This window comes from Natrix helvetica, assembly GCF_964273705.1.
Source record: "Natrix helvetica genome assembly, chromosome: 13".
Lineage (NCBI taxonomy): Eukaryota > Metazoa > Chordata > Lepidosauria > Squamata > Natricidae > Natrix > Natrix helvetica.
The window spans coordinates 2273499-2290453 of record NC_138557.1 but is presented as its reverse complement, the minus strand read 5'-3'; the positions used below and the strand labels follow the sequence as shown (position 1 = coordinate 2290453).

Below are 16955 nucleotides of genomic sequence, written 5' to 3'. Positions count from 1 at the left end.
TTGAGAACATCTCATTCTATCCTTACTATTCCCCCTCCCAATTCCCCACTAACGAAACAGCATAGTAAAATAAGAGAGAGTGTGGCAGGCCAAAGATCCAGAAAGGAATATGACTTCAGGCCTGACAGTCTCCTTAGTTCTAGGTTGCTTCTCTCCTTGATTAGTTTCCACCCGTTGCTTCTTGTCCTGCCCTCAGGTGCTTTGGAGAATAGCTTGACCCTCTCTTCTCTGTGCCAGCACCTTAGATATTGGAACACTGCTAGTCCTTCTTTGCATTAAACTAGACAATTACACTTTTCCTACTCAGTACCTAAGCCAAACTGCCTTGGAAAAACCTTTCAGGGTTGAAATCAGTGATGAAATTCAAAATTTTTCACTACCGGATTCCATGGGCATGGCTTGGTGGCCACGGTGTGGCTTGGTGGGCATGGCAGGGGAAGGATACTGCAAAATCCCCATTCCCTCCCCACTCTGGGGCCAGCCAGAGGTGGCATTTGCCAGTTCTTCAAACTACTCAAAATTTCCACTACCAGTTCTCCAGAACCTGTCAGAACCTGATGGATTTCACCCCTGGTTGAAATATTGGGCAAGAGACCAACATATGCAGGAGCATCCATACTTTCAACCCTGAATTTTATCCTCAAGCTTAGTTGGAAGACTTCTTTCGTGGTAGCACCCCTTCTCTGGGTGAGAAGGTGTTTCGTATAGCCAGTTAATGCTGGCTAAGTAGTGGGCAAGCCAGTTTACGTATTTGCCTAGAATAGAGTCAACCCAGTTAATAGTACAGCCCCCACAATTTTTTCTTCAGCCATTCTCTTCTGAATGCCATAACCAAGCCACGCAGTCATAAATACTGCCAATGAGTCATTAATGACCAGAAAACACGAGTGTGTGAATTTACTGTGACTCACCAGCCCCAATTTTCAAGTAATGGCTGGAAATAAATGATTGGATGTAATCAGATCATTACGATAGTTTTTTTCTTTTTTTTCTCGGGGAAGACGTCGGAACAACTCCATTAAAAATAATCATTTGGGGCTCATTTGAAGAAAGATTCCTGAGGATCAAACAGCCACTTCAAAGGAACCTTTGCCGAAGGAGAAAGTGTTACGCGGGTTTGATTATACAGTGAGAGATTTGGCTGGCCGTGATATCGCCATGTTTTGTGTTTTGATGATGGCATTAAGCTGTTTTTCCAGGTCAGCTCACAGTTTTCCTGCCTCTTCTGCTTAATTCAAGAGCTGTCTCTCTTCATTATGGGCACGTGCCTCCAGAAGTCCAAGATCAATTGCCAATTATGCCGTTTAAAATGGGGAAAATGAAAAATACTTGTAGGGGCAGCTGAAACTCTCTTGGAATAAACTCTGGATGACAGATCTTACAGCTCAGAGTTGACAACTGTGGGAAGACGTTGGCCTAGATGGGTTGGTCATCTGTGGATCCAACACTTCCGATGAATGCAGTAGATCTTGAAAAATAAAAAGGTGTAGAGTAAAACGGATCAACCAATAAAGGAGACTATCTGTAGCTGAGGGTTGAACTCGGGATCAACCAAATAGTTATCACACAGACTATGTAAAGATTTCTTGAGGTCAACTCTTCTTGTGGCCCAGAATTGGGAACTGTAGGAAGACATTGGCCTACATAGGTCGGCCAACTATGGATCCAACTCTTTGGATATAATACAGTTACAATGGCACTAAAAAAAAAGCGATTTACACTCATGACCATCGCAGCATCTCCAGTTGGGTGCTTGGCCACCCAGGGAATCCTGGAGTCATGTGATCACCATTTGAGACCTTCCCAACCGGTTTCCGTCAAGCAAAATCAATAGAGAAAGCTGGATTCATTTAATGACCACGTGATACACTCAACAACTGCCGGTTTCCGTCGAGCAAAATCAATGGAGAAAGCCGGATTCGCTTAACTACTCAAAATTTCCGCTACCGGTTCTCCAGAACCTGCTGGATTTCACCCCTGTGAAGCCCCATCCGCGAGACGCAGGCAGCCCGCAAAACCATGCCCCCCTCCGGTCCACGGGAAAACGTCTTTCTCCACGGAACCGGTCAACGGTGCCCAAAAGAATTTGGAGTGGGGGGCGCTGATCTAAAGGACCCATTCATTCCCCTGTGGGAGATTCTTCCAGGGTCTCTCTGCAACCTGCCCCCCCCCCCACCTCTCCTCTGAATTTAGCCACACTGTGTTATTGGCTCCTTTCTTTTCTGAGCTACGTTAATGGAAGAGGGAAGGCTATTGATTTAGCCTGGCTGCTGTGTTGCTTATAAATATGCATGAGGCTTCGGGGCTGTTTAACCGTGCTTTTTAATTCCCCTTGCATTGCTGACTCTCTCAGCTGCCAGCACTGGGTGAAGGCCCTCGCTGGCATCTTGGGACGCTTCCAGGGAGGGGATTAATCCGAAGTCTGTCTTATTTATATATATATATATATACTGTATATATGAAAAGGACTTTGATTTCTCTCCAGCCTCTAAGCGGTTAACGTGGCGTTAAGGGCAGCTGGCACTTCTGCCTTGCTAGAACCCTTGCAGGCAGTCCTCGCTTTAGCGACCAACCAGCAACTCGGTGGCAATGTGGGAAAACACGCGGACAAGAATAACGAGACATTTTTGACTTGTTGGACAAGTGAAAGGTAGTGAACTCATGTAGTGACCGCAGCTCTGTTGTTAAGTGGAAAAGCAGGTGGCCAAAACGTATGTTAAGGGCTTTGAGCAGGTTTGCCTTGCTGGAATGACAGGCCGTCCTCGTTTAGTGACCATACTTGGGATTGGCAACTCAGTGGGAAAACGCACAGCCAAGATTTACGTCGGTATCAGGCACTTTTGCCGGAAAGACAGGCTGTCCTCATTTAGTGACCACACTTGGGATTGGCAGCTTGGTCATTAAGTGGGAAAACACATGGCTTATGTTAAGGGCATAAGGCAGTTTTGCCTTGCTGGAATGACAGGCAGTCCTCATTTAGTGACCACACTTGGGATTGGCAACTTGGTCACTACGTGGAAGATCTGCAACCTTTACAGTTTTCCTTCTGCCTTCCCTGCAGTGTTGCATTCACTCTGCACATCGCAAGCAAAAATGCATCTTGTTTGTGAAGCAATGGCAATTCCATGAGCGGGTGATGCTGCATCCGTCACAAATGCGAGGATTGGACACAAAGCTATTTTTTTTTTACCATTTCCGTATCTTTCTTCAAGGAATATGGTGGCTCAGTGGCTAAAACGCTGAGCTTGTCGATCAGGAAGATCGGCAGTTCGGTGGTTCGAATCCCTAGCACTGCGTAACAGAGTGAGCTCCCGTGACTTGTCCCAGCTTCTGCCAACCTAGCAGTTCAAAAGCAGATGCAAGTAGAAAAATAGGAACCACCTTTGGTGGGAAGGGAACAGCGTTCCATGCGCCTTCGGCGGTGAGTCATGCCGGCCACATGACCACGGAGACGTCTTTGGGCAGCGCTGGCTATTCAGCTTTGAAACGGAGATGAGCACCGCCCCCTAGAGTCAGGAACGACTAGCACATATATGCGAGGGGGAACCTTTACCTTTACCTAACTTTCTTCACTAAACAAGGCAGTCGGTAAGCAAAGTGGATCCCCAGGAAATTCTTCTGATGTTAAGAAAGAAAGAAAGAAGAAAGAAAGAAAGAAAGAAAGAAAGAAAGAAAGAAAGAAAGAAAGAAAGAAAGAAAGAAAGAGAAAGAAAGGAAAGAAAGAAACTGTCAATTAGGGTTAAAAGCCTGGCCGGATATTAAGCCTATCTGGGCTTCTTTTTGTAAACCCTGCTTGGATTTATCCTGGTAATCCGAAGTGAAGCCTTGGGGTCAAACTCAGACCGATTGGAGAAGTGCAGCAGGGAGCATGTTATCTCGAGCCTCCGCTTTGTGCGTAGCCAGGCGTAACACCTGTCCAGATGCTGATATAGGTTTCATTGCAAGAAGATCTTTCCCGAGGCTGCAAAGTTTTCGGGACCCTATCCGACCTCCCCCCTCCCCTCTAATCCCAAAACCTGCCCTTTGCTGACCGGTCTTGCCAGCTTCTGAGCCGCTCATCATAATAAGCTGCCAACAATTATTCCGAGAGGAGATTTGTTATGCCCGGAGTTATTGGTGGCTGACTTTCCGAGGGAGGTGGGAGGAATTGAACAAAAAGAGACTTTGCCGTAGCTCTTTTTTTTTCTTAGAAGAATAAATCAGCCTGTAACACCAGCACACATGCAAATTTTGCAGTAGCCCCCCCAAGGAAGATAGAACTCTTGGGTAAACTTTCTATGCGTTGGCTGAAAAGTAGATAAGTAGTCTTAGAACATAGAATAACAGAGTTAACAGAGGGACTTTGGAGGCCTTCTAGTCCAGCCCCCTGCTCAAGCATGAGACCCTAAACCATTTAAGACAAGTGGCTGTCCAGTCTCTTCTTAAATGCCTCCAGTGTTGGAGCATTCACAACTTCTGGAGGCCAGCTGTTCCACTGGCTAATTGTTCTCCCAATTGTTAGGAAGTTTCTCCTTAGTTCCAGGTTGCTTCTCTCCTTGATAGGTTTCCACCCGTTGCTTCTTGTCCTGCCCTCAGGTGCTTTGGAAGATAGCCTGACCCCTTCTTCTCTGTGGCAGCCTCTCAAATATTGGCAGGCTGCTATCATGTCACCCCTGGTCCTTCTTTCCTCTAGACCAGTCAAACAAAGGCTTGTCGTGTGAATCCAGCCAGGAGATGCAGGAGAAGAACTGATGGTGAACTTCTCCACACCAGCCACGCTCAAAAGCCAAGTTATGGATGAATGTCTCCTGTCCCACGAAGGGAAATGAAATCGTTCCCGTTTCTGTGTCCTCAAAAGGAGATTTTAAAAAACCAACATACTCAGGAATTCTTCGGCCACGCCTGGCTGGAGATGTCGAAAGTTGCCATCCCAGCGAATCTTAAAAGCGCCAGATTGGAAGAAGACTGCTCTAATGCATTTAACAAATTAGCAAAATTATCTATTCATAAGGATATGTTTTCCTTGAGGGAAGAGGGGGAGGGAAAAAAAGAAGGGGAGGGGGGGAAACTCACTCCGGCAGTTTGGTATATTAAACAGCCGCGCTCATTAATTTGGAGATTGGTTTTGTTTTAAATCTTATGTTTTATTTAAGCCGAGAAGAAGGCCCTGCGTCCTCTGCCGTGCATTGTTAATGCTTATTCCCTTTCGCTTTTTCACTAACAAGGGGTCTCGGGCAAGCTTGGTGGATTTGCTGAACAGAGATTTCTCCCGAGATCCCCTCTCGGAAATCTTCTCAGAATAAATTCCAGAAATGAGCTTCATGAAAGATGCAGAATTAAATCTGACATGAAAGGAAGACAGACTGCTGGGAGTTGGGGTGGTGGTTGAAAGTCTCTGGCTTGGAAGGGAGAAGGGATCATGTGGGGTCAATGGGATTTTGGCAAGGGTCTTCGTGGTTCACTGTTCTCGGGCATTAGGATTAGAATCCCAGAATCCTAGGGCCCTGGGGGAACCTCAAAGGATTTGTAATCCAGCCCTCTGCTCAATCATAGCATCATAGGTCTGGAAGGGACCTTGGAAGTCTTCTAGTCTGACCCCCTGCTCATTCATTGAATCCTAGAGCTGGAAGGGACCTTGGAGGTCTTTTAATCCAACTCCCTACTCAATCATAGAATCATAAGGCTGGAAGGGATCTTGGAGGTCTTCTACTCCAGCCCCCTGCTCAAGGCAGGAAACCATTTCAGAGTGGTTTTCAAGGGATATCTTCGTCCCTAAGTGTGGGGCAGTGATATGCCTTAGTAGGGAGTTGAACCGGTGACCCCTAAGTCATTGCTGAATTCTCAGAAGGCCTCGTAGAACACATCAAGCCAGAGAGGAAGACTGTAGGACTTCCCTTGCTGAATAATTCTCATCTCTCTTGCCTTGATCAAAGAAGATAGACAAGGACTCAAGGAAGTTGATATTTTTTGGGGGGGGAGGGGGCATAACATTGTCCCAAGGGCCCTGCCTGTTTTCTCCACATCACTCTTCTCCCCCCCCCACGCTCCCCAGACCCTTCCCCACAACCGCCTCCTTAGGGAAGCACACCAGCCTCTCTTATTATGGCTTGACATATCTTGACGCATGTTTTGTAAAAGATGCATTTTCCTCAAGATTGCAGGGAGGAAATGTACAAGACAAACGATCAAAGAGGGCCGCTTTGTCAGGCCAGGCGTGGGTGGGTCTCTGCGTTTTCTCCGGGTTGTTGTGGGAAGCCATTTCGGCATGACAGCGTGTCGTCGTTCAGAGGGCTTTCAGGGGGTCCCCTGGGCTTCCTGTCCTCCCTAATGATGGGAATTGGGGGTTTGGTCAGCACGCTTGCCTGTCGTACGCAGGGGGCCCCGGGGAACTCTTTGGAAGCGTTTCATGTAAGGGTTTTTTTCCCCCTCTAATGACTTTAACAAGACTTGAGCAAGGAGGCAGAAGGAAGGCGCAGCCATTCCTTTCAACTGTGTTTCGGGAGAGTGTTTATTTTTCTCATGGAAACGCTGCGTGACGGGTAAAAAAAATATGAGTCCTTCCAGTGCCTTCTGAGGACCAAAGGCTGGCTCCACCAAGATACCCTCATTGCACTTCCAGATCAGAATAACATGATAACTGGGTTGGAAGGGACTTTGGAGGTCTTCTAGTCCAACCTCCGGCTGCAAGGTTCCGACAGATGCCCTAATTAATTCATGAGTCTCGAGCCAAGTTTCAAAAGAAAGCCAGTTATTTATTGGGAGCAGCACGCTGGCATCTACTCCAGTGAGGTCATCTCTGCCCCATGTAGTTTACAGTTCAGCTTTGACTCTACCATCCTCTGGAGTCCATTTAAGCTCCACCAACTGCTTCAGTGACTCCATCCAGCCACCTCCTTCTCTGCCGTCCCCTTCTTCTTCTTTTGCCCTCCATTGTTCCCAGCATGAGGCTCTTGTCCAGGGAATCCTTCCTTCTCATTAGGTGGCCAAAGTCTAGTTTCCTCTTCAGGATCTGGCCTTCTAAAGAGCAGCCAGGGTTGATCTCCTCTAGGATTGACCGGTTGGATCGCAAGGGACTCGCAGGAGTCTTCTCCAGCACCATCGTTCAAAGGCCTCCATTCTTTGGCACCTCGTTTATCATTTAGATGTATCTAAATCTAACTACATTTCCTAAATCAACCTGTCTTTCCTAAATCCAAACCTGTCGATTTAGAGTCGGTTTTCTAAATCCAACTCTGTAGCTTCACCTTTTTTTAATTGCCGTCCTTTAAAAAAAAAAAAAAACCGAAGCAGGAAGACTGCCACTAGGGGTCTGCCTGCGGATGAAGACAGCAAGAGATCCTAATGTACCTAATAAGACAGATTTAATAAAAATCAGATATCTGGCTTGTAGCTCTCGAAAATACACTTCAGTTTCCTGCTTGTTAGAAGAGGGGGGGGGGAAGAAAAGTGGTTGAGAATCTTCTGCCTGATATATGTATGTATGTATGTATGTATGTATGTATGTATGTATGTATGTATGTATGTATTCCTTGCTTTTGATCTGCATCTTGAGCCAGGCTGAAGCTGCTGTTGTGAACCTCTGTTCCCCTGACGCTGCATCACACATCCTTAAATGTAACCCGTCTCTCTCCAAACAGCCCATCCCCTCCTGGTGGTCTTTTGTAGACAAGGACCCCCTTCTCCCACCCCACTTTTTTTCATAGTTTTAGGACAGGAGGCTCCTACCTTAAGACTTTAACGCTGGCTTCTTGTGCATAGCTTCAAAGAAACGTTTTTTAATAATGCCAGCCGGGCAAGCAAGCAGGCTACCCCTTGGCTACTAACTGTCTTTCCCACAGCCACGTTCTTGTGTCTAACCAGGATGAGGGGCTCGAGATGTGACACTAGAGGGCGCTGAATGCAGCCGGGAGAGCTTTAATCTCCACGATTCTGGGGCTGCACTGTGCCAGGAAAGATAGAACGAGAAAGATTATTTTGTGGTCTGCCATTTGCTTGTTATCCGAAGCCGAATGCTAAGCTTGCATTGCTGGCTAGAAAGGTGGTGGAGCATCGGTGTTTACCTGGGGATGGGCCCTTGGTTTGGTCCCCGGAGAAAAGACTCAAAGCCATAAATGGCAATATGTATATTTTTTTTGCAGCTGATGTTAATGTGGCTGGTGGGTAGCCCAACAGAGGTGTACATTTGAGACCGTGTCCTGCATTTAGGAATGATAGTGACATGCTCTTGACGTTTGAGTGACCCTTCTCCATATTACTTGATTAAACGCTATCAGATCCTCATTGATGGTTTTTTTCCCCTCTGTCCAAGCCAAACTTGTCTTCTCTCTTTCTCCTGGGGAGACTTACTTAGCTCTCAGTTTTTTCCTCCTCACTGCCATTCCCTGAACCCAGAGATGACCTGCATGGAGTAAACTAGGCGTAAAGTAACTATCTCCCGGATGGGCTGGTGCATTTGCCATTCCTCTTCATTTGCAGCTGGCCCTTCCCACGGGCCCCCTTCACGCAAGCTGGATGGCCTTCCAGTCCTTCGCTTCTTGTCCATCCTCACGAGCTGTTATGTCCCCACCCCTCTTCTGTGCCTTGCAGGGTTATCCCGATCCCAGCCGAACCAAAATACTCCATTTCTCCATGAACCCAGCCAGCCTGGCCAAGCAGCAGCGTCAAGAGCAGATGGGAAACCTGCGGGAGGAATGCGAACGTCTCCGCGAGAGGATCCGAATCTTAGAAGGGGGAGATGGGGAAGGAACCAGCAGCACCACCAGCAGCAGCCTCCTCCCAGGGAAACGGGAGGGCGGCGCAAGTCTCCAGTCCCACCCCGAAGTGGCTGGTAGGTACCTCATTCTGCAATCCAAGCGGCTTCACAGGTTTTGGGAGAGCTGTTTGATCCCATGCCAAATGGAGGACTTTCCAATGTGCTATCAGCCTAGTTCAGCCCTTGGATGGTTTTGATAGGCATCCAGTTGAGTCTTTCATAACCATGACAACTTCAAGAAGGGTTGACTTTGACATCCAGAATTCCTTAGTCACCTACTTTCCTCCCTCCCTCCCTTCTTTCCTTTCTTCCTTCCTTCCTATCCCCTCCACCCACCCTCCTTCCTTTCTTCCCTCCCTCCCTCCCACCATCCTCCCTCCCTGTCCCCTCCCTGACCCTTCCCCTCCACCCACCCTCTTTCCTTCCTCCCTCCTTCCTTCCTTCCCTGTTCCCTCCCTGCCCCTTCCCCTCCACTCCCCCTCCACTCACCCTCCTTCCTTCCTTTTTTTCTTTCCCCTCTTTCTCTCTCTCTCTCTCTCTCTCTCTCTGTACCTTTCTCATTTATGTATCCAAGGTTGTGTTTTTTCCAATGCCCTCCCCCAGCCTTTAATTGATTTGAGCCCCTGGGTTGCTTTAGCACAGCTTTTCGGTTTGATTATGCATTTTTAACCTCTTCTGCGTGACCCCGGGGAGCTTCTGGCTATTGCATGGTACAAACATGCAATTCATAAAGTCGATGGCTGAAGTGCACACTGGCAATTGAGTGGCAAATGGTGTGTGTGTACCAGGGAAGTCAAGGAATACTTGACCAGTGAAATGGTGTGAGGAACGTCACGGGTTTGTTTTAATTGATGTGTAAGTTGCTCCTCAGATTTCTGAGTGGAGGATAACATTTTTCAGCTCTGCAGCCGTAGAGGTTCATCCTTTATTGTGCCCAAGGTGTTTGTTATAATCCAGAGCAGTTCAACATTTAAGGTTCGGCAGATTATAATTGCAGCAACAAAAAATAATCAAGAAGACATTAAGGGCGGCACTGGTGATGGGTTGGCGTAATAATATCTTGGCCATTATTTAAACCTTTTCCTTGAATACGATTGTGCCGCATCCTGGCTAAATGGGGCTCTAACCAGAAGTGGGTTGCTATCGGTTCGCACCAGTTCGGGTGAACCAGTAGTGGAAATTGGGACTGGGTCGCCAAACTGGTAGGGACAGCAGGCTGGCCACGCCCCCGAACTAGTTCCCCGGTCCGTGCTGCCGTTGCCGGTAACATGGTTGGGGAGGAACCTGGGCCAGTCCTGGAGTCTGGGGAAGGCTCGGATGAGGGCTCTGTGTCTGAGGCAGAGAGTGGGCCAGAGCCATAAGCCAGTTATCAGCTGCCTTCGGAGTCAGACATCAGCGAGGCAGAGGAACAGCTGGAGCCTGTTCCCAGTGTGCGCATGCACAGAATTGCCAGAAGAAGGGAACAGCTAAAGAACAGGGGTCGACTTGAGAGGAAGGCCACAGGTGGACGATGAATGGCCCCTCCCAGAGGAAATAAAAGAGGACCGACAGGGGAATGGAGTTTGCAGGAGACGATGAGTTCACTTCATTGGTTCGTAACTCTCCAAGGCTCCTTGCCAAGTTTTGCAGATATCAGCCTGGCAGCTCTCCAAGCCAGAGAAGGTCTGTGACTGTAAATCCTCCCTTGAAAGACTTTGCTGGATGGGAATGAGCAGAATTCACAGTCAAGTAATAAAAGGGATCCGGAGTTTGCTTCAGGCTCTTGGGAAGCCTCGGTCAGAACAGGTCTGCAGACGTGTTCCCAAACCAGGAGTGTCATGTTTAGCCTAGTCCTAAGACACAACTGTGGGGCTTCTTGTGGTCTAGTCTTACTCTAACACGTAAGTTGGCAAGACTTGGTTCATACAACATGCGGAGTCAAGTCCAGAAGATCACACTAGATTTGGCTACAAACTAAAGCGCTAAGGAAGCTCCAACATTTTTGAGCAATTGTTCTTATTCCACACACACACACACCCTTGAAAAATAATATACCACACAACCCATAAAGTTGACAGTGTAGCCCATGATGGAACAGAATTGGATTCTCTCCCTCCCTACAATCTTCCTTGTATCATCTTCTCCGTTGTAGACAATTTTGATATGACTATATAATTACCGGGAGTTGAATCATAAGTGTTTGGGTTTTGTCTTTTAATTTTATTATGGAGCCTTTTGTTCTCCATGCTGGCATCATGTTCTGGGAAAAGAGATTATTATTAGAGATAGCAATAACACTGGGAGAAAGTTCAGATGGGGAGGAAAATATCCTGAAGGGAAAAAAATCAACGAATGGATCCTACTCACAGTCAACCTGAAAGGCTCAGGGGCTAAGACGCTGAGCTTGTCGATCAGAAAGGTCGGCAGTTCGGCGGTTCGAATCCCTAGTGCCCTGTAACCGAGTGAGCTCCCGTGACTTGTCCCAGCTTCTGCCAACCTAGCAGTTTGAAAGCCTGTAAAAATGCAAGAAGAAAAATAGGAGCCACCTTTGTTTGTTTGTTTGTTTTATTGGATTTATATTCTCCCAAAGGACTCAGGGCGGCGTACAACATTAAAAAACACATATCACAAAAGTTAAAAGGAAATTAGATAAATATCCAAAAAAGCAAACCCAATTAATATGACAATGGTTATGTTACCTTTGGTGGAAGGTAACAGTGTTCTGTGTGCCTTCGGTGTTGAGTCATGCCGGCCACATGACCACGGAGACGTCTTCGGACAGCGCTGGGTCTTCTGCTTTGAAACGGTGATGAGCAACGCCCCCTAGAGTTGGGAACGACTAGCACATATGCGCGAGGGGAACCTTTACCTTTACCTTACAGTCAAGTCTCCTCTAAGGTCCATTGTAGGAGACCCATTTGTCATAGAATTCTTCCATTTTTTAAAGAAGGGGAAGCGTTTTGATCCTCCCCTAAGAAAGTTGAACGAACCCTTTGCCTGCTGAAAGATCCATTGGATTTTTGAAAATAACGGAATGGCTCTGCTGAACCTTTGAAGGGAAATTGAATCTGCCTGTTGGCTGGACAACCAGTGAGTAGCCTAAGCGATGATTATCCAGAGAATTGGTTCCAGTTGGCATTCACCAGTGGGCCACTTATCAAGAACAAAAGATCAACCGATTTTGGTTGCGGCAGGTGTGGAATTAGCAGATGGACCGTATCAAAAAAAGAAAAAAGAAAGAAAGAAAAACCACACTGGCCTACTTATAATAATAAAAAAGGGAGTTATTGCTATTACAGATCTTTCTCTTTGGTTTTTTTTTTCCCTTCCCCGACATCGCCGTATCTCCTTGGTCTGAAAGAACGTCAACAGTGAATTTATAAAGCCCCAGGCTACATTTCTTCTAAAACATAAGGTTGCCATCCCTCCGGGCATCAAAAAGATGAAAGGGTCCTTGAAATTCAGCCTGAACTTCCGTGGCTCCTTGGGAAAGGCTAAGAGAGAAAAAGGGAGAGCAGGTGATGAAAAGGCTTTCTACACTTAAAGACTGCTGGAGGGACAGAGAAGAGAGAGAGGGAAGGATATAAATACTGCAAAGAGTCATTCGGATGAGATTCTAAAAACACATTCAGAGTTTGGAGAGACAAAAAAACCATCCAGCAGTTAGAGAGGTAGGGACCTGATCATATTCACGTCAACACTTCTGACAACATTCAAAGCAATTCATTCACATTTCTTAATAGAATAGCATTTAAACACTCAACGAGCCACAAAGGTCCTCACCGGAAGCCCCCCGTTCAATTCTGGAGCTGACGGGAAGTCCGGTTCTCCCAACATAGAGTCTCCTCCTAGTGTGGCATCCTTTTTCCTCTCCCTGTCCTAACCGAAAGTCCTATCAATGGTGGATCCGACCGGTTGGCAGGGAGCTGCAGCAGAGGGTTGAAAGAGCCACATGCGGCTCCAGAGGTACAGGTTGCTGATCCCTGGAATAGCAGAATAACAGAGTTGGAAGGGACCTTGGCGGTCTTCCAGTCCAACCTCCTGCCCAAGCAGGAAACCCTATACCATTTCAGAGAAATGGCTATCCAACATCTTCTTAAAAACTTCCAGTGTTGGAGCATTCACAACTTCTGGAGGCAACTTCCGTTCCACTGATTAATTGTTTCAACTATAAGGAAATTCCTCCTTAGTTATGGGTTAGATCTCTCCTTGATTAGTTTCCATCCATTACTTCTTCTTCTTCTTTTTCAATTTTTTTTTCATTTTTGGTTAGACCAGTGTTCCTCAACCTTGGCAACTTGAAGATGTCCGGACTTCAACTCCCAGAATTCCCCAGCCAGCATTCGCTGGCTGGGGAATTCTGGGAGTTGAAGTCCGGACATCTTCAAGTTGCCAAGGTTGAGGAACACTTGAGTTAGACAAACACAACAAACGCAAAAATAAAATAAAATCATCTTTCGTTACATATTGTAGAAGTGTGTCGGTTGGTTACAAATAACTTTCGTGCATCTCTTCCACAGTCATGACTTATAATTCATATCACATTGTATATTTTAAATCAAAAATCTTTATATATCTTACTATCAACATCCCACAATTCTCACTTGACTATAATTGTTTTAACGTCCTGGCTCAGATTCCTCCCCAAACTCCTCACTGTCCGAATCTACTGCCAGCTCCGCTGGCGGTACGCAACACATGCTCCCTCCTTCCTCAGAAATGGCCACATCACTGTAACCCATCCACCTCCCCTTCCGTAGGGACCTTCTTTCACATTAAGGCTTGGCTCCAAATTTTCAGCTTAGTGCCTTGTTCCCCAAGCTTTGCCACTTGAAGGTGGGTGGACTTCAACTCCCAGCATTCCCATGGGTGGACTGCCTGGCTGGGGAATGCTGGGAGTTGAGGTCCACCCACCTTCAAGTGGCAAAGCTTGAGAAGCATTGGTTTACCATCCTGATTCTTAGAGGGACGAAGGTTCCTGTTTGTGTATTTGTCGCTTGTTCAACCGTTGTGCAGAAGGAAAGCACAAAACATTGGTTTAAGATGTAAGGAGGCAAGGTTGATGTGTCTATGGACTCATGGGGGGTGGGGGGGGAGAGAAAAGAGTTGGCCCCAGCAGCAAGGGCACAAAATGTTTCTGAGCGTTTTCTTGACTCCTGCAGGATTGGAGGGCAGCTTTCATTCCCGGCTCCCAACTGTGACGGGAACCGAAAGAATGTTTGTGTTGGGGGATCACGGTGGGTTAGAAAAAGGCAAGGGGAAAAAAAGAGAAATGTTCTTTAGAGCTGTCACGCCAATCCTCCTGGGCTGGCTGAAGATTGTTTCTTAGCTCGAGGCAGTTTTAGGAGAAAGAATAACGAGCAGTTAAGGGACCTAAGAGGCCTCTTTTGTTTGTGTCCAACGAATTGACATCAATGGTGTCCCGTCTACTCTCGTCTTCCTCGTTGCCAACGCAGACTCTTAACTAGGAGTGACTTTTGGGACAGAAGTGCCCCTCCTACTTATATGCTTCGTCCTTTCTAAACCTGAATCCCGCTGACCTGCGAATCAGCTAGGATACAAGGGTACGAGGTTCTCTTCGACATTTAGGTCCTACACACCCTTTGGTAGATGTTCCTCAACCTTCCAGAGGCAATGAAGAATCTCAGGGCTTTGAATGGTCCAGAGTTATGTCCATCCGCTCTAGGATTCTCGATGAGACCACCAACCAGAAATTGTGAGATGGTCCACCCACTTCTTTTCACTTCCTGGGAATTTATAGTGGGTCCTCCTGTCTAGACCAGCGGTCACAAACTGGTGGTCCTTGGACCACAGTTACTCCACGAGAAAATTTTGGTGGTCCGCAGAAAAATTATTTATATTTTTTTATATTGCACTAAATCAGGGGCCCTCTTCTTTGTGGAAACCCCTGAGATATTGGAACACTGCTATCATGTCTCTCCTAGTCCTTCTTTTCATTAAACTAGACATACCCAGTTCCTGCAACCGTTCTTCATATGTTTCAGCCTCCAGTCCCCTAATCCTCTTTGTTGCTCTTCTCTGTACTCTTTCTAGAGTCTCTACATCTTTTTTATATCATGGCAACCAAAACTGGATGCCGTATTCCAAGTGTGGTCTTAACCAAGTGAGGTTAAAACCAATTTCGTTATATTTAAGTACAATGACAATAAAGATTACACACACACACACACACACACACACCAAGGCCTTATAAAGTGGTATCAACCCTCCACGTGATCTTGATTCTCTCCCTCTGTTTATGCAGCCTAGAACTGTGTTGGCTTTTTTGGCAGCTGCTGCACACGGCTGGCTCCTATTTCAATGGTTGTCCACTAGGACTCCAAGATCCCTCTCACAGTTACTACTATTGAGCGAGGTACCACCTCTACTGTACCTGTGCATTTGGTTTTTCTTGCCTAAATGTAGAACCTTCCTTTTTTCATCACTGAATTTCAAGAAAGAGACGGAATTGAGAAAATGATGATTCGCCGCTTACTGTTAGGGATGATTGCCATCACAGGACAGCAGGATTAAAAGGTGGGTTTGGGAAGGCATCTGGAAATGGAAAAGAGATGGGCTGGGCTGGAAAGTGCTGGCTTTTAAAATTTAAACATAACCAGAGAGGCAAATCCTCACCTGCAAAGAGCAATTTCTCAACTTCCTACGTTGGACAGAAGAGTCGGGACCTTTCTTTTCCGGGGGACCTTTTCAATTAGCCACGATCCGTGGGGATTTTTAATCAGAAGGCAGCCGTTCAAGTTTCACGTCTTCTTTTCTAGTGAGGTGCCTTGACGGTTGATACGGAGAGGAAGGCAGGAGGTTCATCGAAGTTCTAAAGTTGGGATGAAAGGATTTCCTGTGGGGGTCTTGAGGTTGACGAAAGGACCGCACTCAAAGGCTCCGAAGTTTGTCAAGCCGCCCGTTACGTGCCTCCTGATATGCCGAGTTGTCACTTAGATCCGAATGTGGTGACAGCTGCAGCAGCAGCAATTCCCTTTCTCATCAAGTAAACAGAGTAACACATCTTCCAGGCAGTGGGATACTGGAGGCTAATTTCCATATTAAACGAGGAGAGGCCACATAAATCCCACAATTAGATTGATATTTTAATCAGAGAAAGTCAAGAGATGCATTGGCGGGCGGCCCCCAAGCAGGGGGGGGAATGTGCAACGTGCCCCCCCTAAGCTCAGCCTTCCAGGCTGGGGGTTTTGTGTGTGTGTGTGTGTAGCGTCCGTGTGATTTGGGGTACACAACTTCTATGCTGGAAGACAGTCCACCGGCAGGGGCTTTGAGGAGTGACGTCAGCTGGGTTTGAAGGCGGTTGGAGAGTCCGTTGTTTTATGTCTGCAGACTGGAGAGGCTGAATAGGGGGAGGAAAGTGAGAACAGCTCAGCCGGAGGATGAAGGCTGCAGGGCTTCTCCCCATCATCACGAGGAGTGTGGATAGGAAGAATAGACTGGCTGTGGGGCCCTTGGTGCTCTCTGGTTGTGTCCTTGCAGACGTTTCATGACCCAACTAGGTAACATCATCAGTGCTAGGACGGAGTGTGGTTTGTGAATGGGAGAGGAGGAGGAGGAGGACTGTGGGGTCCTTGGTGCTCTCTGAGCTTGGTGTTTTTCTTGCAGACGTTTCATGACCCATCTAGGTCACATCATCAGTGCTAGAAGGGAGTGTGTTTGTGGAGTGGAGGAGGAGGAGGAATTGGAGGAGGACTGTGGGACCCTTGGTGCTTTCCCAGTTTTCTTGCTTTCTTGCAGGCATTTCATGACCCAACTAGGTAACATCATCAGACCTCATGCAGAAGCGCTGATGATGTCACCTCGTTGGGTCATGAAGCATCTGCAAGAAAACAGCTGAGCTCAGAGAACATCAAAGGCCCAAGAGGGCAACCCGGAGCTACACGTATCCACTCTATTAATAAACTCATTTTGTCGCTTCCGAGGTCTTTCATCGACGATTTGGCTTGTCAAAGCAACACGGAAACTGCCCAGCCTCAAGTTGCAATGAATGGCAGGCTCTTCACTATGACCTTCAGCTTCGGGATGAATAAACTCCTTGGAGGCGGCCTCTGGTTGAGCTCTTTGAAGTATTTTTAAAAGTCTGGCCTGTCTGGAGAAAAACCTGATTTGAAGATGCTCCTTGGGTCTCCTTCTAGTGATGTGATGTTGACCACGAGGCTAACAAACGCATCAATAAAAGCACCTTTCCTTTCCACTTTAGATCTCAGCAACAGCTGCTTTCTCT

The 16955-nt window shown here is 47.0% G+C and overlaps 1 protein-coding gene across 2 annotated transcripts in view; it reads left to right on the top strand.

The window, feature by feature from the left end:
• MAD1L1 (mitotic arrest deficient 1 like 1) overlaps positions 1–16955 on the top strand; it is a 277755-nt gene that overhangs the window by 166253 nt on the left and 94547 nt on the right. For both annotated transcript variants that reach the window (XM_081965617.1, XM_081965618.1), the window contains exon 16: positions 8566–8806. In XM_081965617.1, the coding sequence (XP_081821743.1) occupies positions 8566–8806 (241 nt within the window). The remainder of the gene's footprint in view (positions 1–8565; positions 8807–16955) is intronic.